At 36.1% G+C, this 27799-nt stretch overlaps 1 protein-coding gene across 1 annotated transcript; it reads right to left on the bottom strand.

Moving 5' to 3' along the window:
- Window positions 1-1130: 1130 nt before the first annotated feature.
- On the bottom strand, window positions 1131-20410 carry TDO2 (tryptophan 2,3-dioxygenase). Its single transcript, XM_082727758.1, has 12 exons — window positions 20279-20410; window positions 19954-20059; window positions 18625-18715; window positions 16413-16483; window positions 14406-14533; window positions 12595-12781; window positions 11206-11313; window positions 8070-8181; window positions 7225-7282; window positions 5659-5738; window positions 4814-4904; window positions 1131-3140 (listed from the first exon to the last, which is right to left on the bottom strand). The coding sequence occupies exons 1-12, from the start codon at window positions 20368-20370 to the stop codon at window positions 2987-2989; spliced, it is 1278 nt and encodes a 425-aa protein (XP_082583884.1). The 5' UTR covers window positions 20371-20410; the 3' UTR covers window positions 1131-2986.
- Window positions 20411-27799: the final 7389 nt, after the last annotated feature.

The following is a 27799-nucleotide window of genomic DNA, read 5'->3' as shown; positions in this document are numbered from 1 at the left end:
TCAGTTCCAAATCCATATATTCAAGTTTTGGTTGTCTCTATAGACACCTGAACCTCAATGTCTATAAAATTAACCCCTTTGCTTCCCCCCTTCTAAAAAAAGCAGAAAAAAAAAAAGGAAAGAAAAAGGAAAGAAAAAGGAAAAGGAAAAAACTTACACACCTTCTAGAGTCTCTATTTTGGTTAACAGCATCAATATTATATAATCACCCAGTCAGTAGAAGTGAGGGAAATGTTACTGAATCAGGCCAACTACACTTTAGTAACCCACCACTTAATCACCTACCTTCCCTCTGTTTCTACCCTCCTTTCCTAGATGCATGTTCTTTATTTATGTCTCAACTCTACTAGTCAGTAGTCACCAAACCTTACGTCTCCTAACACAGAGGTTCTCAAAGTATAGTCCCCAGACTCGAAGCCACATGAGAACTGATAAAACACTTTATTTATTTATTTGAGAGAGAAACAGCACTCCCTGCTGACTGTGGAGCCTAATGCAGAGCTCCATCCCAGGACTCATGAGCTCATAATCTGAACCGAAACCAAGAGTCAGTCTCTCAACAGACTGAGCCACCCAGGTACCCCAAGACACTTTATTTTTATAAGTGCTCCAGGTGATTCTGATGGATGCTATTATAATCCATTTACTATGTGTCCCCTGGATTTGCATTTCTGTAAGATATTATGTTATTTCCCTGCTTTAAACCATTCAGGAGTTCCCCAATGCCTAAAAGATAACATGCCAACTCTTTTGAATGACCTTTCATAGAGAAGCCCCTTTCTACCTAATTGCCTCAATCTCTGCTGTTCTATGAGGACATATGCTGTGCTCCAACCATAGTAAGCTACTTGAAATTCCCCCAGTGGGGCTAAAGGGAAAGCAGCGAGATTTTCACATAATAGTTAGGAGTCATACACATAATAGTTAGGAGTCATAATGAAAATCGTCAAGATGTTCCTGGATGTTATTTCACAAAGATCTCAAAGTGAATACTAAATTAGGCAACCTTACACAGACTTTGTGACTTATTTAAAAATTATAACTTAAAGTGGATCGTTAGCACTAGAAGCAAGTTTGAGTGGGGCAAGGGTAGTAACTGGCATTATAAATGGTTTTGACTTTTACATTAAGAATTACTGATATATCCCTTGGGGGGGGGTGGAAAAAAAACCTCTTACAACTATCTAGTTTAGTCACACCAAGAAATAAAAAAAGAGTTAAGTTAAATCATTTAGTCTGTTAGAATAAACCTTGACAAATAGCATTTATTCTAAGATTCCAAGACATCTTGGTGACAGAGCATCTATTAGCATATTTTTTTTATTACTTCATGAGATGAGTAAAGATTGAGGTAAGTATTTTCTTTAAAGATGTTATGTATTTATTTGAGAGAGAGAGGCAGAGAAAAGCACAAGCTGGGGAAGGGGCAGACGCAGAAGGAAAAGGACAAGCAGACTCACCGCTGAGCAGGGAGCTGGGCATGGGGCTCCATCCCAGGACCCTGAGATCATGACCTGAGCCAAAGTCAGACATTTAACCAACTGAGCCACCCAAATGCCCTTTGAGATAAATATTTTTATCCCCATCATATAGATAGATCCTGGGGCTTAAACTGGAATTTGTACTAGAATGGATAGTTAATAAATAGCAGTGCCAGAATTTGTTGCCATGCTCACTGATTTTGAAGCCGTTGTCTTTAGCCACCATGTTACTTGTCTCTGTATTTTTCAGCTTAGACACTCTCAGGCACTCTGTACATGTGCACATGCACAGACACAATCACACACATGCACAGGGCGTTATAGGTAAAAGCAATTATATGAAATTGTTTATCCAGAGAAAAACTAGATGACATGATCCTCATAAGAAGAAACTTATAATTGAGACCAAAGAATAGTTCAATTCCATCAAGAATTTGCTGCTTGCTTATAATCACCCCAGGTCAAGGTTGATATACATTTGGATTCCTTTGATAAAATTTTGCACTTCCTTTGTAAAAGAAATTCAGCTAAGTATTGCCAATATCCAGGCCAATCTAGAAAAAGAATAAAATTCCTGTCTGATCTAAACTCTTAATCTTGTACTTGTTACTAGAAATGAACTAAATCACTATTTAGTGTGTTTTCTCTTCTCTCTTCTGGAAACAACATTCTTCAATTAAAGGAACTATCACTCTTTCCCAACTTCAGTCCTGCTACTTAACTGCTTCCTAGGGCTGGGAAGAGCACCTTTGACTTTCTGGTCCAGAGGTGCTGGGAGCTGGGACCTTGCTTGAGGAAGGAGCTGGCCTACAGCAAGGAAGAATAAAGCCAAGAAGAGAAAAGAAGAGATGAGACATAAAGTCTCTTAGAGAAAAGAAGAAAGGAGACAGAAAGTCTCCTCCAAGTGTTCCAGGAATATAGTATTCCAGGAACTGGCTCCATTCCTAGGCTCCTCCCAGTTGTTCAAGCTAGTGGAATTGTCCAGCAAGTCCCATATAGGCAAACTTCAGGTAGATTTCTGCCCTTGGTCATCAAGAGTCCCAATAAATACAAGCAACGTTTCCAAAACAATATATGGAAAAGAGACTGATTCTTATTATTTCTCAAATTTTTTGTGTGTAAGTCTTTGTACACAATGATACATTTTACTCCATAAACTACTTGAAATAGCTGAAGTTTACAAGCCCATTAAATTATGAAATGAGATAATGATTGTGTTAAGTGGCTATACTAAGGTATAAGGGGACACTGAGTTTCAATAGGAAAATCGTCTATGTACAATGTTACCGTTCAATTGAATTCACTTCTTATCTTAATGTTTAGTCTTATACTATCACAAAAATGAGTTAATAAAATTATTTACAGGATTAAGTCAGAGCACCACAGTGCTTACCTATATATATACATATATTACAGTAGGACTCTGTGTATCATGAAAATTCATAGAAAATTTTTAAAAAGACAGGCTGAGAAATCGATGTCTTCATAGATTTTTGCAGATTATTTTAATCCGATTCATCACTGCTGAAGTAAGAGCTGTCACAGTATTCAGCCGTGTAAAGGAACTTGTGAATACTTGGGTTCATCTTCGGGATCCAGTGTCGGGGAACCAGATATGTTGAAAGATTAAATAAATCTACAAATACCTTGTATCTGTCACTGGAAAAACACAAATATACAGAGGGTGCAGATTTATTGACATGAAATATTTAAAATTTCTCAGATAATGATTTAGTATTTAATATTATGCTTCATTATACATTATGTATTATATTTTGTGCATATTATACAAGTAATATTAAGGAGTCAAGGAATATTAACATTAAAATCACTTCCTTTTCATTCTACATCCAAAGTTCATGCCCATAAAACAATATTATGTGTTTCATTGATCCTGACCAGGCTGGTTCAGACTAAAACCCATAGTCTTATGATTGTCATGCTACCTTCATAAAGATAAGGGTATGTTCTTATTTCTGACTTTGAAAGGATGATATGCAAAATTTCAAAAACATTTACGCATACAAAATTCCTAGTTGTTCCTTAGAAAATATTTCCCACCTGAAAAGTAGCTGTCAAGTAACTGACATGAATGGATTAATAAATTGAAATGCCAACTTAGATTCCTAATAAATATCTACAAATGTGGTTTTAACATTTACAATCACTCTTGTGTGTGTTAGTCAACTGTTTTAACTGTTGCAGTTTTATAGAGAAAGAGCATTTGCCTTTGAGGTCGAATGAGAGCTCAAATTCTGCTCTGTAACTTGCAAACCCATGTGACCTTGAACAAGTTGTCTAAATCTCAGTGTCTTGGTTCCAGACCCTATAAAATAAAAACTACAACCCCTTCTTCTGATCAGGCCTTTGTGAAGACTTCATGAGACAATGGAACACTAGAAATGTTGCAAGTGCTCATTATTCCCACCATCCACTGATGTATATATAGGTCCATGTGGTACAATCATTTACTGTTTCATGCTTACAGAATTTATCCCCAGGGAAAGAGAAAATAGGGAATGATCGTGAAAATTCAAACCAATGAATTTTATAAGTTGTTTAGTCTTGAGTTTGTCCCTAGGGAAAATGAAAATGTATAAAAAGGATGAAAAATTGAACCTGCATGTCTTATAACTGTCAATCTTATAGAAACATTAGGAATGAAAACCATGTGCAACATGAATTTTGGAGACTAAGTGTGAATATCTAATTTGTTCTTGAGCTGATTCTCCCTTTCCGAGGGGCCTTGTAAGTTTCCTGATTTCCATATGTATGCAACTATCTCTATCTCCATCTATAATGTTGGGAACAGTAAATAAATTAACAATATAAATGTCCCATAAATCTCTCTAATGTGTTTTAAGTGCTAAATAAATCTCAACCTGTATCTTTGTAAACACCCTCTGGGAACTCTCTGGAGTAAATGGAAGTAGTTTTTATAAAATAGAGTCATACCAGAAATCAAGAAACTATTTTTCAGCTGTGTCATCCACCAGGCAAGAGGACTTTAGTGGAATGAATGATAACTGTTTGAATCTAATCTGAACTTTTGGAAATGTTCCTCCCTGGATGAACTCTCTCATATCTTCACAAGTCGTGCGACCACAGGTACCATGCCCCTTTTCATCTCAGGATCAGAATTATGAAGTTCCAAAACTAAGGATTTTTTAAATGACCTCTCTAATATGAATACCTTAATATAACCAGTATAAATGTGTTGTCAAGAGTTCAGATGGAAGCAAGTATAAATCACATTTCTTAGATAATGTAGGTAGAGAAACCAAAAATCAGCGATTCTGGCAAGAAAAACAGGTGAATTTCCCCCATCTTACCTCACTGTTGAGCGCAGGTACTGATAGCCAGAAGACCCACCAGTGCCAGCTTTGCTACCCAGCATTCTGTGGACCATGCACACATGGTTATCTAGGCAAACATACAGATTAACTCCATGGATATTTTTCTGCCATTAGTTCTACAATTTTTTAAAAACAAGGAGTTGGTAATGATTATTGCTTCTGAGAAAACCTTCAGCCCTTATCACTTAGCCATATGGAAGGTTTGCATGTGAGAGCCAGATGAGACCAGTAGGTTGCCTGGCACCCGACTTGGTTCAGGCTATATGCATGTGACTCCATCCAACATAATGATGGACCAGCCTGTGGACACAACAGGGGAAGAGAAGGGCAATATTATGACTTTCACAAGCCCTCACTGCCTTTGCCTTCAGGGGTCCCTTCCTCCATTTAAAGGAAAAAATACATATATATGCGTATATACACACACACACACATATATATATATATGAATATTTTAAAATTGCATTGGCATAAAGATGAATAAGTTATGATTATATATGAAGACATTCTACTTAACCCAAATTTAATTTTTTCTTCTGATTATTAAATAAAACATTTTCCTGGGCTTCCACAGAGAGTCTGGGCCTTAGGCACTATGCTCGTTGTGTATAATGGGTAAATGGCCCTGGGAGAGAATAAATGTTGGGTTGATTTAAAAAAGACAGAACACAAAAAAAACAAACCCATTCACCCACAAAGGGGGAAAGAAAAGATAGCGGGAAGGAGAGCAGACAGATGAAGAAAAGGAATAAAGGAACAGGATGGGAGGGAAGGATTACTGGGGTTGAGGTGGTAGTGCTGGAAGGGGTGGGGAGACTTACATCTCCACTTAGTCATGAGTGTGTCTATGTCCATGAGAGAAGTCAGCAGCTGAAAGGGCACCTGGAATCTAGGCTCTTCCCTAAAGAAGAAATAATCATGAAAAGAAATGTGTTCAGAGGCCGTGAGTTTTATAATCTGTTGGTTCTGGAAACAAATGTCAACTTTGCCTCTTGAGACCTAGAGCAGCCCTGAATTATTCTCAAACTTAGTTTCTTCATCTCAAAAATTAGGATACTATTACTCAACTTAGAGCATTTGTTTAAAGGGTCTAGAATATTCCATGTAATATATATGAAGTGACCAGGCAGAATCACACCCAACATTGATTCTCGTTAAAAGGTAGACATAGGGGCGCCTGGGTGGCTCAGTTGGCTAGGCCTCCAATTCTTGGTTTCAGCTCAGGTCATGATCTCAGAGTCCTGAGATCAACCTTGCACCTGGCTGCATGCTGAGCACAGAGTCTGCTTGATATTCTCCCTCTCCTTGTGCCCCTCCCCTCAACTTGTGCATCCTCTCTCACTCTGTCTCTCAAATAAAAATACAGCTTCTTCTAGGAAAAACTCAAAAACAAAAATTGCTTTTAATTTCCTCTAGTACATATTTTTTTTTCTTTCTTCATCCATTTATTCAATACTCACAGTACATTTTCTGCTTCAGATACATAAACTTGAGAGGCATAACTGAGCAGGATTTTAGGAAAAGAGTCAAAAATGTTTTCTGGATGTTTCTGAAGAAATGAATTTGAGAAGTTTTTTCTAAAGATTTTATTTATTTGAGAGAGAGAGGACACGAGCTATGGGGAGGGGTAGAGGGAGAAGCAGACTCCGTGCTGAGGAGGGAACCTGACTCAGAACTCGGTCCCAGGACCCTGAGATCATAGCTGAACCAAAGGCAGATGTTTAACCAACTGAGCCACCCAGGCGCCCCGGAATTTGGGAAGATTAAAAACTCAAATAAATACAAGAGGTCCAATAAACAGAGGTTTTGTTTTGGTTTTGGTTTTAATGTTTGCTAGTGTGCTCTCCATTGTTCTGACACATTTAATTTATGAAGCATGAAGATGAGGCCTTCATACACATGGAATGTGAGTAAATGGACATTTAAAGGACATCTCATGCACTTTAGACAGTGAGGACAATTTTACTTGAAGTTGCAAAATAAAGAAGATAACAATTTATAAAGTTGTTTCCACTTTATCTACTTTTTTAAATTTCATAAAACAAAAATAACTACAACATCATTTAACAATGGAAGATATTTTGTGACAGTTTCTGAGGTTGATTAAACTTTGGCAGTTTAGGACACTTAATGTCATATAATATACTGTAGAATTTAATAAAAAAGATATTTAATTAATTAGTGGGTTTATATATGTATATTTCTATCCACTATAGGGATAAAATTATACTATTAATATCTAAAAGACAAAAACAATTATTTTCTAAGCTTCCCTCCAAAACTTAATGACTTTTTACAACTATGATTGCAGTTTATAAGCTTTATACCTGATACATTATCTGTACCCACTCCTCAGCTTCTGTTATACTCTTCTATTTTGCTTTTACCTGTAAAAATAGATCATCAAGGCCCCCTGAAGTGCTCTGTATGACAGTCGTCTTTCACCTATAGGATACATAGTGAGTTTCAATTTAATAAGGAATTTAGGGAAGTCATATTAATTTTGTATCATCACCTTAAATAATTAAGTTTTATATTTTTTTAGAAAACAATGTTTCAGGTTAAATTTTTTATTCCTTAGATTCAAAAATAAAACTAATATGTATATCTATATATGCATATATATATATATATATATATATATATATATAAACTACTTGGCTTCAAGGAGTACAACCATTAAATACTTTGTAATGGAAGTTCCAAATACTAATGAACACAAAACTTTCAAACATATAAAAGAAGAGTTAAATATGAAGGCATTGATAACACTGGTCAATGAACTTCAGAAAATAATAGCCTTACATTAATTATGTTGGAAAATCTAAATATGTGCTCTCTCTGGTCTCCTTGGGAAACTGATTTTCTCTGCCAAGCCACCCTTGCCCTCATAATACTTATTCCTCTGCTCTGTACTACTGTACTGTTTACAATTACACTGCTTTTCTTCATTTCCATGCCTATTACATTGTGAACTAAATTGCAAAATCATATCTGATTTCTCCTGGTATCCTGAATGTCTGACACATATTATGAAATCTTCTGACTACATTTTTGAGATAGATTGGGCATGTAAACTTACCACTTAAGGTTATAACAGATAAAATTAAATCAGTTCTTGATTCTATGAGTGTAATATAAATTTTCATTTTATTTCCCGCATGTAAGATTTGATATTTTGATCTCATAGTCATACATCCTGGGGAAAGGATGCTTAGAATAAAATACTCACCCTTACTATAGAGATGTTCATGACGTTTCTCATCAAATAAGGAGAGTAACACCTCTTTTTGTTTCTGAAACTCAGCCATTTGTTCCTCTTTTTCTTCTGACTCTTCCTTAGCCTTGGAGGAAGATATCACATTAATATCCCCAAAAAGGGGATTCTTATTTCATAGATTCTTATTTCGGAAAACATGTCTTCTGAGAAATAGACTCACCAGGAGCAGAAAAGGTGCACTTGGAATATTTACCACATCATCTAATACAACTTGGAAACTGTAACTTATGAGATGGGTTTTTTCCTACTGGTTCTATCCTTCTATTCATTTATATAACTTGTTAATCTCAAATATTATTTTCATAAATATCATGAAAAATGGATTCAGATGGGCAAAACTGCAGATAACTACAAGTGACTGACAATGTTCTAATTTTAGACAGCTATTTTTTAAAACAGAAAGTAAAGTAATTTCACTTAGGAAAAAATAAGACTTTCTAGTCAAAAAAAAACTATCCAATTAAAACTCTATATTCAGTATTATATATTGTAAGTATGATTTTTTAGACTTTTTCCACCCTCAGATATTTTTTCATTTGCTATCTATTGATTGATTTAAAGAAATTCTTATAGTTCTGCCTACTACATATCTTTTACTTACAACTCAATTCAGCTGAAGCAAAAATCAGTTAAGTCAATTATTTTTAGTTTGAACAATCACTCATGTGGTGAGAACTTGTAAGCACATTATTATCAATTAATTACTCATTTATTTAGTAAATGTCATACTAAAGTAATAGAGATAAAATCGTGAGCAAAAATTGAGTTCCCTGATCTCATGCAGTACATCATCTGGTGGGAATAAGACATTGAACAAATAATCACCTAGTCATTACATTGCAAGTGTGGACAGTACAAAGCAGGAGCCATATAATGCCATGATGACTTACAGTAGTCACGAGGTCAAGGGAGATCTTTTTTGTAAAGATATATTTATTTAAGAGAAAGAAAGAGAGAGAGAGAGAGAGTGCAAGGAGAGGGCCGGGGATAGGGGAGAGAGAAAGAATCTCAAGCAGACTGCCTGCTGAGCAAAAAGCCTGATCCCAGGACTCTGAGACCAAGACCTGAGCCAAAATCAAGAGTTGGATTCTCAACAGACTGCACAACCTAGACGCCCCAGGGGGAGATCTTTCTGAAGAAGTTCTCCTTGAACTTGAAGAATGGAACGAATTATCTGGGGAAGAATATTTCAAGCCCAGAGAATAACATGAAAAAGATTCTGTGGTGATAAATTATAGAACTAAATTCATCTTAAAGAAATTCAATATTGTTGGGCCACATGAGATCATCAATCACTTTGAAGAAAGGCTATGTTAAAGTTTTTATCTTTATTTTAAAAACAATAAGAAGGAAATGCTGTGAAATGTGTAAGCATGATGATTCGCACACCTGTACCCCTGGGACAAATAATACATTATATGTTAATAATAATTTTAAAAATTTTTAAAAATTAAAAAATAAAATACCTACTGTTAAAAAAACAATAAGGAGGAACAAACACATTTCATGCAAAAGCAGAACGTGATCAGATCTGCATTTTGAGAAGACTGCTCAAACTGGTATATAAAATAAATTCGAATGGAGTCCTACTGGGGAGAAGTAAAGGATAGTTTAGAGAAATTACAAGACCAGGTGAAAAACAAGAGCAGTTTGGATTTGATTAAGAGTGATAGATAAAATGGAGGTACCTGAGAGCTATTCAGAAGGTGAAATTTGTAGGATTTGGTGATAAGTTGAAGAAGTGATTGAGGAAGAGGGAGGTGCCAGTGATCAATTATACATTGCAGACTTGACAGATTAGGTGGTTTGTAAGGGAAAAATTTCTTCAATTTGTAGAAGACTGAGTTGATAGCAGCATGGAAGGAGGAGAGAATTTTTTAAGTGTGGTTTTATGGTTATGTTTTTGAGAGGACCAAGAGGAGATTATAAAGTAGGGTGTGAAATATGTAATTTGAAATTTAAAGAGCTATCTATGCTGGAGATGAATGTTTGAGAGTTATGGTTTAGAAGCAGATATTAAAACAGTGGGTATGAATGAGTTCATGTAGTGAGAGTACAGAGAGAGAAGAAAAAGTGTCTAAGCCAATGCATTGGGAAATCCCACCATGTATCAGTCAGAGAAGAAAATTGAGCCAGTAAAGGGGACAAATCAAGACAATAAGGGCCAGAGAATTAAAGGAAGACAATGTCATGCCAAACCAAGGGGAAAGAAAATATCCAAGAAAGAATAAGTAGTCATTATTGAATGCCACTAGGAGATGAGGTAAAATGAAAATGGCCATCGGATTTATATACCTGGAGGCCATCTGTCAATGAGGGGACAAGAAGACAGACTGGATTGGGCTGAGGATTAGATGATAAAGAAATACCTACACTAACCATGTTCTAAATACCCAACAGATATTCACCTAACTTAATGCTCATAATAGTCGTACAAGGAAGATACTCTTACTTCCTATTTTCCTATTGGTGAAAGTGAAGCGAAGAGAGTTTAATTAACAGAAGTTCCATGTCAGTCGTTAAGGTGTGAAGCTGGAACTTGAACCTATGCAGGGTGACTGACTTAAAAGTTCCAGCTTTAAGTACTACCTGATGCAGCCTCTCTAGATATAGAATTGGAACAATTCTTTCAAGAAATGTAGTCATGAAGAGAAGATGAGAAATGAAGAATCAACAATAACATTCTTAAGATGAAAGAAATTTGAACTGAGAGCCAGTAGGAAGGGCCCTGCAAATATGTACGGGTCCTGGGAAAACTATATGGTTAAATATATTTGGTTGACTGGTCTTTTGTGAGCCTACTTCTGTCTAGAATTGGTCACAATACGAAATTTTCAATACAAGTTAAAAGGTCTATTAACTGATAAATTTATCAAAAACAAAATCTTATCTATAATGAACTTCTTAATTTAGTTTTTATGATATATAAATAAAATAAAATTTATTATGTAATTTATTTCTTACAGATACATTTATGAAAGGAAAATAATATAAGGAAAATGGAAGTTTAAGAGAAAATTGGAGATTTGTTAAATTCTCAATATTTCAACTGTTATAAACTTATATTTAGTTATGGCATCATAAATACCTGAATTCTTGTGAATTCTTCCTCCAGGCCCTTCACAATGTTGTTTTCAAACTTTCCCCAGAAGTTAAATCCATGTGGTTCTAACCCTGGTGTTCTTTCCAGCCATGCCTGAGGTATTTTTTAAGTAAATAAATTATAAAATTTAAAACATGTAAAATACATTGTGCCTAACATCTACGAACTTGAAACAGGAAATTTTCTTAATTTTGAGAAACATTTGTCACATGTTTTTTGTATGTAAATATTATGTTTCCCTTTGATTTCATTTAAAGAATAGCAATTTATTATATTTCACTTCTTAATCTTTAAAGCAATCATATCGATAAGTATTTTCTCTTTATTTGTTAAGAAATAGATTATTACAGAAATCCTAACATTGTTCTATAAATCTATGAACATATCTAAATGTTGTTTGAATGAAGTCTTCTGGTTTATTCTCAAAATACCTTATGGCTTAGGAGCTGAAGGATGTAGGAACATGGTATACTTAGCACTTTGAAATCAATTAATAACTTAATTATTTTAAGAGTCCATAAGACTTATTTAAAAAGGGTACTTTAATTTCAGGAGAGTGAACATATACAAGATTTTTTTAATGTAAAAATGAAACAAAATTCATGCATCTCTGTGGATTCCTATTTAACCTATTTTTCATTTTGAAATTAGCTTTGTGATTCTTTCTTCCTCTATCTTTATGAGTTGTTCTGGCATTAGATACAATGTATTGACCTAAATCCACATTTACAATACTGAGGGGATTAGTGTGCAGAGTAGAAGTCCCTAAAAGAAAATGTTAATTTGCAAAGGTAAAAAACAAAAAAAAACAAAAAACAAAACAAAACCAAAAAAAACTCTCTTGTGAAAGAAATTAGGACCATATAATCTTTATTTAATAATTTACTTCTGAAGAAACAGTAATCCTTTAAGACCTTTTATAGACCCATAGGGAATTAAGTTATGAAGAGAACAAATTCTGAAGACTATACTCTTCGTAATTTAAGTTAATTGAGAAAAATACGCAACATGTAGAACTGTTCAATAATGGAATATTTTAAAGAAGTAAACCTCATTTAATAATTAACTACACTCAACTTAAAAATCAGCTAATTAAATGTGGTTTAGTAGTCTTGCTTAAAAGAATTATTTTTTATAAGATGAAGTTATTAAATATTAACACAGCTGATTATATAAATATTTCTGAAACTCTCAGGAGAGTTCTTTATATTTTAAATATTTTAATTAGTTGAGTTTAAGTATTTTTATAAGTTCTTCTGCTTTAATTTACAATGAATGTGACAAAACACTTCAGTTTTAAAATTTTGATCTAACAGAAACTAAATTAACAAGACACAGGGAGTAAGACTTCAAAGATAATATTTGAGTATGTACCTCCACTAGCTGCAGTAGTGTTTTCTCTTGCTCCGACTTAAGTAGCAGTTCATTATCTTCTCCTTTGAAGTTATCACGATAATGTCTTCTGTTGTAAGGGACCCTCAAACTCTGAAGGACACCTATCTTGTTTTCTAAGAGTCGGAATTGCAAACTCTGGAAGCCTGATGCTGGAGATAAGTACTCTCTGGATAATTGGAGGAAGGCAAGAGAAGAAGAGAAGAGAAAGAAGAGGAGGGTTGACATTGTAAATCATTGTTATGCTTTCTTCTATTGAGAGGTCATCAGTTCTATTCTTTTAGGTATCACCAAGAACAGGGACACCACTGCCTAGAGTTGGACCTGCGATTTGATCTTACTGAAGAAAGAAAATTGGGCCTCCTAAACATCATTATTGCTGTCAATTAATCAATTTAAAGATGGCGTGTGTACACAGTGTGAGAAATGTCATATATGCATGTGCATATGTATATACATAAACACACACATACATATATACACATATATGTTTATGTGTTTGTGTACTAATTTTTTCCTGAGATAAAGACATGTGGACATTGTGCAATATTTCCTATTCTATAGTACTAAAAGATTCTTTACAGATTCAATCCCTCCTAAAAGTTATATTCTTGGATATCATCATTGATCTCACTATCTAGTGTCATTATGAACACAATGAGATATTATCAGTAAAACAAATGAGATATTGCCTGACACAAAATAAGCAATCAAAAAATGTTATTCCACTCCACAGTCACCCAGACTCTTATATCCTTCTAAGGTTCCTTCATCTAATTGGTTTTAAGACTTCAATTTTTTAAAACCACTATGAAGGAATTTTACTACATTTCTTTTTTTTTTTTTTTTTTTTTTACTACATTTCTACTTGACTATCACACATGTTTGAGACACTGCCTATTACATGATTAAATGGACCCAATGTTCTTAAGAAAAGCTCTTCTATGATTTTGGTACAAAAAAACTTAAAAAAAAATTTATATATATATGGCTTTGCCTACCTGGAAATGCAGTGCTAACATTTATAGTTCAATCCATAACTTAAACTGACACTTTTGCTGACAGGTTTCCTGTCAACTCTTGTTTCTCTTTTATTTTTAGTTTGAAATTTTTAAAAATTTAGTTAGATGTTTTGTGTCAGTGATGTTGGCATTTTGATAAGTTATCTAAATTTCTTTTTAATGGCTTTTCAACCTTTGAGTAAGATCAAGCGTAAAATCTTTTTTAGATAAAAACAGGGCACACAACAATGAATTGAAATTCATCGATCATATTATGTTCATATGTAAAAGTGAGTGAAGGAATATTTTTATTAACTTTTATTAACTCAAATGCTTTGTGATTAAGTCTCCTTCATGTTTGTAGTGGCACAGTGTCAGTGGGACAGGCTTTTTACACAGAACACATGTTCCTCTTTTACCCCATAGGAATGAAAGGGTAAACGCCACTGCCGCCTTTTTTTTATTATGTTCAGTTAGTCTCTATATAGAATGTCATTAGTTTCTGTTCTTTCTTTAAAGATTTTATTTATTTATTTGACAGAGAGAGAAATCATAAGTAGGCAGAGAGGCAGGCAGACAAAGAGGGGGAAGCAGACTCCGTGCTGAGCAGAGAGCCCCATGTAGGGCTCCATCCCAGGACCCTGAGATCATGATCTGAGCCGAAGGCAGAGGCTTAACTCACTGAGCCACCCAGGCACCCCTAGAATGTCATTAGTTTTTGATGTAGTGTTCAATGTAACACCCAGTGCACATCACAACATGTGCCCTTCTTACAAAGCCACCAGTCCACACCTGAAGTCGTTGAAGTCCAAGGGCGTCATGGTTTCCAGGACAGAAAACTGCTGTACTAGTAGTTTCAGGATCACTGCCACCCGGTGCATCCGAGTAACAACCTTCAGCATGTTCCTTTCGTCCCTGACCTGATGGTTAAGAAATGAAACATCAAGTAATCAATCCTGTTTTCTGGGAGATACAATAGACTATCAACAACAGTGTACCTCTATGAACTTTCTCTATTTTAATTTAATTTAATTTATTTATTTGACAGAGATCACAAGTATGCAGAGAGGAAGACAGAGACAGAGAGGAGGAATCAGGCTCCCTGCTGAGTAGAGAGCCTGATGTGAGGCTAGATTCCAGGATCCTGAGATCACAACCAAGCAAAAGGCAGAGGCTTAACCCACTGAACCACCCAGACACCCCAAACTTTTAAAGTTCTCTATTTTAAAGAGAAACATGGGAATTAAAAATTGAGTTAGAGAGGAGAAGGGAGTTGGGAAAAATTGGAAGTGGAGGTGAATCATGAGAGACTATGGACTCTGAAAAACAATCTGAGGGGTTTGAAGTGGCAGGGGGGTGGGAGATTGGGGTACCAGGTGGTGAGTATTATAGAGGGCACGGATTGCATGGAGCACTGGGTGTGGTAAAAAAAAATTAATACTGTTATGCTGAAAATAAATAAATTTAATTAAAAAAAATAGAAAAAAAATTTCCATAAACATATATGGAATTAATAGCCACTTTGAGTTGTGTGTGAAGATTGTCTGCAAAAGAGGAGTCATTTCTATTTCTTTAAAAAGAGAAAATTATATGGAAGCAAATGAGAGGCCAATTTTGGAACACAACAGCCACTGATGTCAAAGTAAATCTCTCTCTTAGTTGGCTTTGAGGAATAAAGGTGGAGGAAACATGACAACTTCTGGGTGAAGATTAAGCAACACTGTTGGGGCCGATTCCAGGTTAAAACCTGTTAAACCCCTAGGGCCTGCCTAGACCTACTTAGCTGTAGTGACTCCATGTTGCCTGGGTAGACATTTTGTTGTTTAATAAAGCCTCAGCAGTTACTGCTCTTGGTAACTGTTACTAAAACACAGCACCTAAAACAAGGTAACTGTTACTAAAACACAACACCTAAAACAAGGCAACTGTTACTAAAACACAACACCTAAAACAAGCCCAGACAGGTGGAAACATCCAATCAGCCAAAGCCACATATGTAAAGGTCTGCGGATGTACCCTATAAAACTAGCCTGTAAGACCAAGGGGTCGTCACTCTCTTCAGAGGCGGCCCTGGCCGGTCAGTCTGGTTCCTGATGCCTGGCATAAAATAAAACTCTTGTTAAACCTTAACTTCATGTCAGTCTCGCTCCTTTGATAACGGACCCAACAACACCTGGATAAACCTGCTTTTTACCAAGAGCCTCAAAGTGGCCATTAACATAAGTGGGGAGAGCGCTCCATCCCAAGACTCTGGGATCATGACCTGAGCAGAGAGCAGACCCTTATCTGACTGTGCCACTCAGGTGTCCTCTTTTTCTTTCTTCTACCACTCTCTTCTTTTTGTTTCACTTTCCTCATCATTGTTCCTATCTCCCCATAGCAAGTATTTGTTAGAAATAACATCTTGAAAGAAACACACACACACACAGTCACACACACACACACACACACATACACACACACAAAATATAATTCTGGTACCTATTATTTAAAGGATCTATATTAGCTATTTTGGCAATCTACCATCATATATAACAACTTTCTTTAAGGGCAAAAAAAAAAAAATCGAGTTCTAAACAAGAGGACTGAAACTGAAATTTGAATCTTAAAGCAATGTGTAGCTCTAGGGTAACAGGCACTGAAAAAGTATGACTACACACTTGTCCACTCAGAAAGGTTTTTTAAATGTTTCCATTAAGTAATAATTCCATCATTTAGTCATAAGTTTTACTAATTAACAGTATTCTACATCCCCCCCCCCAAAAAGTATAAATCCAACATTGTGACATGAGAACTCACATGGCCATTCTGAAAGATCTCTCGAACAGAATCTAATTCCCAGAGGATTTGCTTAAACCAGAGTTCATAAGCTGCAATGAGAAAAACCATTGTCAAGTTGAAAGTTATGGTAGCATTTTTACCATAATTATATAAAAGACAAAGTCAACACATCAAAAAAGAAATAAATGTAATTTTAAAATAATAAATGCCAATATAATATTATATTTATACTAAAAACAAATACTACTGTTAATGTTATGATAGTCTTCTTTCATTGAATGTTTTACTATGCCAACCATGTTTTCTATATGCTTCATATTCATTATTATTATTTTGACTTCTTTCAACAAATAAATTATCTATGTCTTTTAAGATATAGCACATAATCTAATTCCAATTTCTTGTGTGGAAGCTGGAGGTTTATGGGAAAGCAGAAGTGACATTCATCTCCATTTCATACTGGGATATTAATAATCACTAACCTGAAGAATATGACAAAACTTTGTTTTCTGGATGCTTAGAATATTATGGAGAGGACAAGCTTGTGAATAGTCTAAAACTTCATTGTATTTATCTAACTCCCTGAGTACCTAGCACAGTGCTTGCATAAGATAAACATTGGGTGATCATTTTATGAATAAATGAACTAAATAGCCAGTGTAGTCATTAGATGAGCATAGAACATCAAAAATCTTAGAGATATCTGGTGCGTTCTATTTGGTGCTATTGTACGGGTAAAGGCTATGGCTAAGTGGAGGAACCAGATAATAATTTTAAATTATATTTAAGAAGTCTTCCAGGAATCTAATTTTCATATCTGGACCAAGAGAAAATCAAATATTTATTCATCGGTTTCTGTATCTTTTTATTCAGGTTTAACTTTGTGTGCCTAGTTCCATGACCCACTGACCATGAGCCATAACTGAAGGGTGAGAGGACAGTCTCCTTATCAAATCATGGTAGTTCCCATTTGTTGTATGCTTATCTTGTGCAAGACTCCTTGGGCTAAGTGCTCAATGCACATGAGCTCATTTTATCTTCACAAAACTCTATGAATAAGAAGATAAAATAATTGTCTCCATTTTACAGATGGAGAAAGAGAATTATTGCTCAAGAAACCTGACCAAGGCCACATAAATTTACAGTGGTAGAGAGAGGAGTCTAAACAATTTTCTGATTCCAAATATGTGCTACCCTGCCATGATTCCTCTTCCATTGATTTTTGTCTTAGTCTAAATCACCAATAAAAATGTTAACATGAAAACAGGAGAGGTGATACATCAACTCAATTATTTTCCACCTTCATCTTTTTACTCCCAAGAGGCTGATCATTTTAACCAGTCAGTGAAGCAAGCAACCACTTGAGGAAAAGACACAAAGAACAGGTAGGGAAAGAAAACAGGTCTCGAAATAGAGCACTGACTAGTATGAATCGTTGGACCTGGTCAGACAGAGGACACTATTATGCCTCCAACAATCTTAGAGTAAATCTTAATATGCTGGGGTCACAGACCTCTTTAAGACACATATTCATGAAATTCTGCACACAATTTCAATGAGTCAGGTACTTTCCAAACTCCTGAAATCATGGATTGCTACATTAAAAACCACTGCCCAGAGGTAAGAAGACTGGAGAGAATAAATGCACACTTTAGACAAATTTTATATTTTTGTTTAGTACTAGATCTATATATAATTATGTAAAGTCACAATAAATTTGAATGTCTAATTCTTGAAAATAGTTTATTTATTTTGGGGGAGAGGGTGGGGCAGAGAAAGGAGTAGAGAGAGAATCTCCAGCAGACTCTCCACCCAGCAAGTAGCCTGATGTGGGGCTCCCTCCCACAGCCCTGAGATCATGATCTAAGCTGAAATCAGGAGTCTGAGAGTTGGTCACTCAACCAACTGAGCCACCCACACACTCTTTGATTTAAAGTTCCAAGCTGAAAAACAGTACCATCTTATCTTGCAAATTCCTTGTGAATTCCAAGAGATAGAAAGTTCCCTTGGATTTAAGAGCTAAAGTTCTACCTGATCCAATTAGCAGCGAAGTAACATAAAGAAGATTGTTACAAATTCTAGAGGGATGCCTTATGAGAATTTACCCCACAGCAAAATATTCTGAAGCGTTTCTAAGAGAAGTGATTCCTTGATCTTTCAGCATGCTTTCCTCATTATCGTGGGGAAATGCCTGTGGAATAGTTACCATCTAATCTTTTGTGCAACTTACCTTGATGAGTTATGATAAAAAGATGTTCATCATGGATTTTATTTCCTTTTATTTCACTTTGAAGTTCCTGTGCATTCAAAACCTTTTCCAACTTTAAACAAAACAAACAACAAAAAAGACAGACTAATTTTGTATAAACTTCCAGTTATAGGATGGACAAGTTATAGGGATCTAATGTACAGCACAGTGATTATAGTTAATAAACTTTATTATATTCTTGAAACTTGCTAAGAGAGTAGGTCTTAAACGTCTTCACCACAAAAAAGAAATGGTTATTATGTGATACAATGCAGATGTTAGCTAATGTTATGGTGATAATCATTTTGCCATATATAAGTGTGTCAAATGAACATGTTATATACCTTAAGTTTACACAATGTTATACATCCATTATATCTCAATAAAGCTGAAAAATTTTTTAAAAAAGAAAAATTAATTTTGAAATTGTAAATCTTATTTTTAATCAATTTTAATAAGAAGTAGAATACAATATCGAAAAAAAATCTCCAAATTCCCAAATTCTCTAGAAGCTATCTTTTAAACAATTCATGAGTCTTAATCATAAAGAATGAGTTAAATTTATGATTTTTATTCTTTTCAGAACAACTTGTATTGGGTAGGATTCTATGTAACAAATACAACTGTACTCAATGAGAAATCATAACCCTTTATCTCTTGAAATGAATGTGATAAAAGCTTGGTAACTTACTTAACTCACTGTTTAATCTTCTACTGTTTTATACCCCAAAGAACCTATTCTAAGAAGATTTTAACATTCTTTATCAGCTCATCCTTAGAAACCCATCAATGAAAGCACCAAAGGCTCTAAACATTTCACTTTTTAAAAAATATAGAAGACAAACAGGCCACATTTATGATCTCCAAATACTGCATTTGTAATATTCTTCTTGCATTTACTAATGATTTCAAGAAAACATGTGTCTTCAACATTTCTACTTTCCAATAAGGGATTTTAAAAACATCATCTTTTTGGATACATTTGCAATTATCCAGGCTGGGATATACAGACCATGTCCTATCTATGCAAGCTGTGCAATGTCTGCCAGTTATCTCCACTTTATCTTATCATTTACGCTCTTCTGCTTAAGATTCTGCACTCTGCTTGGACCAGACCTCTGTCAGAGAGGTGAATTTTCATATAGGAGTCACCTGAATTGTGCTAACAAAAGTCGAAAAGCATACATCTGTGTCTTTACATCCAGAAAACTTTTTGGTGATTGAGAAAAGCAAAAGAAAACATCCAAAACATGAAAATGTCACTTCGCAGAATTTAGCACCTAACCGTGAAAGCTAAGCTCTACCACTTACGTGCAGGTAGTTTCCATAAATAAGTCCTCCTTTGCTGGCTTTATTCACACCGGTTTGTGATTTGTCTTCTTCATTGCCTTCTATGGATAATTTTTTAAAAGCCCCTCTGCAGATTTAGTAAGGGAGAAGAAAAACAGGAGATCTTGAGAAAGCATAATAACTAATAATATGAGAGAAGAAAATTCTCTCGCTAATTGATTTTGGAGGAGATTTTTAACAAGAGAAGGATGGCAATTTTGAATGCTTTGGAAATTCAGAAATTGCAGTGTTCTTACTTGGCATTTCTAAGATCCTGACCATCCTTCAAATAGAGGTAAATACTCACCCAAAGTTGTTTCCTAAAAATGGGCACCCACTCATGGTGAAAATGCACTGTCTGTGAAGCACTGAAGTTTGACTCTGGAACGATGATATCATTGACCTTCCCAGATGTTCTCCAGCTGCCTTTTATCTCTCCTGCTCTCTCGGAACCAGCCAATCAGCCCTCCCTGTGTGCTCTTAGGTAGGCTCTCATTTCAATTGGGACAGAAGCTGAACTCTGTAAACTTTGGAGAGGATCCGTGTTGGGGACAGTATGTTTGCTAAAAGAAGTGAGCATTCTGCCAGACCAAATCATTTAACTAGCTAAGTTCTGCTTTTATATCCAAAATAACAAACATTAAATATATCAATGGAGGCCAAATTTTTAAAATGGCATTGAGTTACTCTATTCCAAGGACACACTTGGCATAGTGTTAGCATATATAATATCATGAGCTTGTAAAAAAACAAATATTTAGTCTCTCGGTTTCAGATTGGGATATTCTTGTAACTGCTAAGCCAACAGCTGACCTGGAACGTGACAGAGGCAGGGTTCATGCACAAATCCCATTTCCATCTCATTTTTACTGTTCGTCTGGCCTAAATCTCATCTAATTAGCAGCAGTTGGGCTGCTGTATTTAAAAAAAAATTTTTTTTAATCTTTTCATTGGAAAGAGATATGGAGACAAAGTAAGCACAAGCAGGAGGAGGAGCAGAGGAAGAGGGAGAAGCAGACTCCCCACTGAGTTGGGAGCCCGACAGGGAACTCGATTCCAGGACCCCAGGTCATGACCTGAGCAGAAGGCAGATGCTTAATCTGCTGAGCTGCCCAGGCACCCTGCGGGCTGCTATATTGTATTGGAACTTACATGGACATCATTCATTTACTGTTTACCTGTAGCAAGCAATTATAGGACCCTGGGGGTCATCCACACTGGGGTACTTTGGAGGTAAGTTAAGAACAATAATAAAGGGCCCACAGTTCTGAACAATGTCAGTGATAAAGTATATTTTCCTCGAACACATTATTTATTGGTCTCAGTTCTAAACCGAAATTCTAAACTTTATTTCTAGACCTCACTCTGCCACGGATGAATCATATGCTTTGGGGAAAAGTGGTTTAACTTCTCCAAGTATCAACTACCTCACCCAAAGAAATGAAAGTGTTCTAAACTGATCATAATTTCAAAGATACTGACCCACCCCAAAATCCTGATTGTATGAAATTCTTAATAAATGACCATGTTTGCTGCAGTTTACATTCCTCCTCCCTTTTTCTCCTCCTTCTCCTTCTTGTTCTTCTTCGTCTTCTTCTTCTTTTGAAATAGGATTCCACTTCGCAGTGGAATAGTGTCCATTCAGCGGTTCATGTTAGCAACATGGAAACCAATTATTCAAAGGCTTAAATTTAATGCATTAGAGAAACTATAAATTAATCTAAGAAAGTGTTGTTGCCTTTAGCCGGGACAGTAACTATAATGGGAGTGCCCTCAAATACATATATTCCCATTAATTTTTGCATTTGAAAGTGCTATAAGATTTATGACTGGTTATAAATATATAAATATATGGTCAACATCTCGCCAACACTTAAATCTTGCCACTTGGAAACCAGTTTCTCTCTCTTTTTTTTTTTTTAAACAATTTTATTTATCTATTTGAGAGAGAAAGAGAGATCAGAAGTAGGCAGAGAGGTAGGCAGAGAGAGGCGGAAGCAGGCTCCCCTCTGAGCAGAGAGTCAGATGTGCGGCTTGATTCCAGGACCCTGCGATCATGACCTGAGCCGAAGGCAGAGGCTTAACCCACTGAGCCACCCAGGGGCCCCAGAAACCAATTTCTCAATCCGATCTTTACCTCAGATTAGAAAATTGTTCCTTAATGATCAGATGAAAAACATCTAACCAATACATATTTGCTGCCCCCAAGATATTTTGCATACACATATTTTACACAAACCTCCTAGAAACACACTCTCACTCAAAGAATCAAATATAAGGATGAGAGCCTCAGGCTTTATAGCAGTTAAATAGAGGAGAATGTATGGGTAAAAGACAACCATTTGTGGTAAGATCTACACTCACTGTATATGCATTGAGTTCTGTGTACACATTGATTACAGAAGTACTGTGTTAAAGACTATTTGGAAGACACACAGCATGACCAATTCTTAGCCTAGGAACAACATAATCTGTTTTAGAAGTAAAAGTAGTAAAAGCCTGAGAGACACCCTGAGTGGCTCAGTCAGTTAAGTGTCCAACCCTTGATTTTGGCTCAGGTCATAATCTCAGGGTTGTGGGATTGAGCTCTACACTGGGCTCTTTATAGCCTGCTTAAGATTCTTTGTTTCCCACTCCTTCCCTCCATGACACCTCTCTCTCCCTCTCCAAAAAAAAAAAGAAAGAAAGAAAGGAAGAAAGAAACTTTTTTTTAAAATTTATCTCATAAGAGAATATAAACAATAAATTAAGACTACTAAAACCAAAACAGACATCTATGGTTCTTCCTTGTGTTTTTTTTAAGATTAGGATATAGAGAAGTGAGCCTGGAAGATGAAACAAAGACAAGGATTAGCAGGATCAGGTGTTGGGCTAAATTTGCAAAGTGAATAGGAATTTTCTTTATTCCTTCAACTATCACAGTATTGGTTTAAAAAAAAAAAAGGCTCTATGTAACCAGTTATAAAATGTTACATGTTCTTCTATTCCATAACTCTCAAAGCTTAGAATTCCTGCAACTTCCACCCCTGCCCTATAACCCAACTGTTAACAATTTTTCTTAGTCAACAGTTAAGTGTTGTGGCGGACACAGAAAGGTAAGCCAAGAAAGGAGTTCTCATGGATAAATGCTCCAGCATCTTATTTTTCAGAAGATAGTTGTGAAGGCACTCTGCACTCTTTTCCAAATATCCTGGAGGAATCCCAGTTATTCACAGCACTGACCTCACTAAGGAATCCTTTGGCTTTTCTTCTTTCCCTTCCTGTCTCACGCTCCCTGCTCTCTCGCTATTATTCCCGCGAATGTCTCCCAGGTCCTTGTCTCAGGCGTTGCTTTGGAGAAGCCAAACTAATACATACAGCTCTTATTCACTGTGAGATCTAATACATTTAGGAACTGAATAGTTACTTTTTTTATTTTTCAAAATATTTTTTAATTTCTCAGCTAAGAAGTTTCTGTGAACATAGCAGCCATTCAAGAAGCCATTCATTTGTTTGAGATAGTGAGTTACCATTTGTTGTATAAAGTAGCCATTTGTTGTTGATGCTGTTTTGTTTGATTCTCAAAGATGGCAGCCCGAAGAGAATTAAATCCCTTTACTGGGATTTAGTTATACAATAGAAGTTTTTTTCAAAGTCAATCCTATAAACTTGAGTATGGCCATGCATAAGTGATATTTGCTTGTTATGATTAGGACAAATCCAAGAAAAGACAAACAAGAAACTATTAGGACACTAATTTCGATGGAAGGGGTACTCATAATGTTAGTTATGGATCAATTAGGAGATTATTTCTTTACTCACGTGGATTTAGGGTAACTAATTTCCAAGGGGAAAAAAAGAATACATTAGGACATGTGTTTATGTAAGGGTGGCCTTAAGCCTTGTGTGCGTGAGAAAACTGTATCTCACAAAGCAAAAGTATCAGAAAAGAGCTGTGCACCAGGTGACCTTTTTATTATCCTGGACTATGGAATGTGATATTTGTGGAAAATGTTTACAGATAAACTCATATTTTATTTCCTTATTTTCCTTATTTCTTAAAAACCGTGGACATTAAAAAAATAATTCCATTGATATTTCAAATGTGAATTGTAATAGTTTCTTTAAGATTTTATTTATTTATTTAAGAGAGAGAGAATGAGAGAGAGAGAGAAAGGGTAGGAGCAGGGGGAGGCCAGAGGGGGAAACAGATTCCCCACTGAGCAGTCAGGCCCATGGGAGACTCCATCCCAGGATTCCAAGATCATGCATGACCTGAGCCGAAGACAGTTGCTTAACCAACTGAGCCACCCAGGCATCCCAGTAAATTGTAGTAGCTTCAAATTCAAGGTTATAAAAACTGTTTTTTGTCCACTTTGATGATGTTAAGTGTTGTAAAACTCCAATCGACACTTTAACATTTATTCTTGACTCCAGGTCAAAGTAGATACGTTATCATTTTAAATTTGTCATAAAGTAATGTTTTTCAGTATCAAATTTAATATAATTTTTAGATGAATGTGATATTTATAAATGAGAAATGATTTTAATATTATCTGTTTAGTATGACTTGTACAGAAGCAAACTATGATAAAATCATCATAATCATCAGTTTTGAAAGCATTAGAACATACTTTATAATCAACTGACCAAATAAAATCAATGAAATGATGAAAAAGCTTAAGTACAGTGGCCATAATATAGTTTGAATCATTAGAAACTACTGCTTTTTTAAGTCCAAATGGTTGATATCAGCAATTTCATGTGGTTCATCTTATTATCATTAAAGTAATATTTAATACTATGCATAAAAATACTATTAAAGGGGGTTTTGATTCTGGAAAATTTGCAAAATGCTCAAATAGACAAGTCTGTTCTTTGAAAAAGAAGAGGAAGCAAATTCTGATGCTCCTGCAATAAACTTATATCTTTAAATATTCAACAAAATATACATAATGCCTTAATTTATTAGCAAAGAACCCAAGACTTCACAATCTTAGACTGTATAATTTTCAGTTTTCATTCTCTATCACTTCCCACCCAAATGCCTTGAAATAAATCCAAAGCATAGATACTAAGTTCTGGACTCTTCTAAATTCTCCTTGCTTAGAGTAATCTCTCTGCCCCTCCACCTACTGAACTCTTACCCATTCTTTAAAAGACATTTTAAGTATCACTTCCTCTTTCGAATGTACCCTAGGTAGGGGCACCTGGGTGGTTCAGTGGGTTAAAGCCTCTGCCTTCAGCTCTGGGCATGATCTCAGGGTCCTGGGATCAAGCCCTGAGTTGGGCTTTCTGCTCAGAGGGGAGCCTGCTTCATCCTCTCTCTCTGCCTGCCTCTCTGCCTACTCGTGATCTCTGTCAAATAAATAAATAAAATCTTAAAAAAATATATGTTTTTTAAAAAATGATGTACCCTAGGTAACATAATTACCACCTCTTCAGTGACGAAACAACACTTTGTATTTAAATTCTTAGACTTAATCCCATGTCATTGTTATCTTTGGGTTTTCTGCCTGTCTTACTCATTAGGTCGTATTTCCTCAAGACAAGTAGTACTGTGTGTTCTTCCTCTTGACTTTTGCTTCAAGCCAGGTAAATAAAGACACAACTATTTCCCAACGAACAGAATCTCATCTTTTCCTCACCCTTTGTTCCACAGAGTCCAAGATGCATTTAAAAGTTCATGTATCAAGCAGAGAAGTAGCTTATTGAGAATACTGAGACACATGAAAAGGTAAAACATGGAGAGAAGAAGGTAAAACATAGATAACCAGTCAATGAGGTTTGTTTAAAAATTGTGAAGCTTCAATCGAGTCCCACCTTGGGCTCTGCACTCAACATGGAGTCTGCTTCTCTCTCTCCTTCTGCTCCTCTCCACTGCTTTGTTTCTCTCTGTTGTCTCTCTCTCTCTCAAATAAATAATTTTGAAAACAAAACAAAACCATGAAGCTTCAGGTACCATGTGTTGTATAGTAATAGTTAATCTGTGCACAAAGCCAGGTCAGTGAGTCAATAATTTCCTAAGTACCTTCTCAGTAAAAGTTCAGGTGTGGTTAATGATCTTCTGTGCATTTTGAATTCTCATGAGTTTGAGACTAAATTGATCCTTCCAAGTAATTGGCCAATATTTGTGAAATGATGATCACAAATGGTTGGAGAAAAGAGAAAAGAACTGTGTTTTTGTGACATCTGCTATATGCCAGGCATTATGCTAGAGTTGTTCCATAGGTTCATGGATTCTGTCCTCTGAGAACTGAGACCACAGATGCTGGTAATGGACAGAGCCAAAATATAAGCAGATGACTCTCATTCTAAAGTATTTTTCCTTTCTCCCAGTCCCACATCTGCTGCCTTGTAATTCTGAACTGTTAGACTTCATATCTTTTTTTTTTTTTTAATTTCTTAAGTGGTAAGAGCACTAGGAACATTTTTGGTTCTAATATTTGGTCATTGACCCTAGTTTCTGATACAAGTCCTAAAACTTTTGTCATTTTCAGAGTGAGAGGAGAGTCTTTTGTTCTATCGGGGCTCCTCCGGGTAAACTTCTTGGTGGTTCCTGAACGAGAGATGGTTCCCAGAAAGAACAAGCTATGATTAGAAGCCTGGAATTTTTTACCCCACCCCTCATTCTCTTGAGAAAGTAAAAGGGCTGAAAATGTAGTTAATGATCAATTACGCCTATGTGATAAAGTCTCTGTAAAAATTCTAGTAGTAAGAGGTTAAGAGAGGTTCCAGGTTGGTGAACTGGTGATGGTGTGGGAAGAGTGACACAGTCAGAGAAGGCATAGATGCTCAGCACTCTTCCCCAAATATTTTGCCCTATGTACCTTTTTATCTGCCTGCTCACCTGTATTCTTTATCATCCTCTAATAAACTAGTCAGCTTTAGCAAATAATACACTGACTTCTTTGAGCCACCCTAGTAAATGGATTGAACTTGAGGAGGGCATCATGGGAACCTCCTATGGGAGCCACATTGGACAGAAGTTGTGGGGTAACCTGGAGACCCACTTGCAATTGGGGGTTTTGTGAGACTGAGCCTTTAACCTATTGGATCTGACACTATCTCCAGGTAGATAGTGTTGAATTGAGTCATACTGTAGTAAATCCGGCTGGCATGCAGCTTTATTTTTCCTTCCTTTTAAATGTTTTTTTGTTCTTGTCTCTCCCATGTGTTTAACTGGGAGCTCATGGTGGACTCTGTACACTGTTACTCTGATGGAGATCCTGCCTATGAGGGCCACTTCTCTTTCCTGTAGCCATTGTCTGGTGGAAATATAAGTGGCCACATCCTCCTGACTACTCAATCTGCAGTTTAATTTGCTGTCCACCTTTTGTCCTCCTCTCACCTCATGTACAAGTGGGATTTTTTTAAAGACTTTTATTAATTTATTTGTCAGAGAGAGAGAGAATGAATGAGAGAGAGCACAAGCAGGGGGAAGGACAGACAGAAGGAGAAGCAGGCTTCCTGCTGAGCGAGGAGCCTGGTCCAAGATTGGATCCCAGGACCTTGGGAGCATGACCTGAGCCAAATGAAGTGGCTTAAGCAATGGAACCACCCAGGCGTCCCTCCAAGTGGAATTTTTCTTAAAAGATTTTATTTATTTATTTGACAGAGATCACAAGTAGACAGAGAAGCAGGCAGAGAGCAGTGGTGGGAGAGGGGTTTAGTGGGGAGAAGCAGGCTTCCCGCTGAGCAGAGAGCCCAGTAAGGGGCTCCATCCCAGGACCCTGGGATCATGACCTGAGCAGAAGGCAGAGGCCTTAACCCACTGAGCCACCCAGGTGCCCCTCCAAGTGGGATTTTAAAATCTTCACTGGTTGTAATAACTAGGGGCAAAGAGAGA

Source organism: Mustela nivalis (genome assembly GCF_964662115.1).
Source record: "Mustela nivalis genome assembly, chromosome: 4".
Lineage (NCBI taxonomy): Eukaryota > Metazoa > Chordata > Mammalia > Carnivora > Mustelidae > Mustela > Mustela nivalis.
The sequence above is the reverse complement of the archived record's forward strand: the minus strand, read 5'-3'. Positions and strand labels throughout refer to the sequence as shown.

Bases quoted from the DNA above. Each gene is read 5' to 3' on its own strand.
- TDO2 (XM_082727758.1), bottom strand. From the start codon at position 20,370: ATGATATCATCGTTCCAGAGTCAAACTTCAGTGCTTCACAGACAGTGC. The intron at 7,283-8,069 runs GTGAGTATTTTA...TGTATCCTATAG, and splicing joins TGAACATCTCTATAGTAAGG to GTGAAAGACGACTGTCATAC. The intron at 4,905-5,658 runs GTAAGTCTCCCC...ATGTTTGCCTAG, and splicing joins ACTCATGACTAAGTGGAGAT to ATAACCATGTGTGCATGGTC.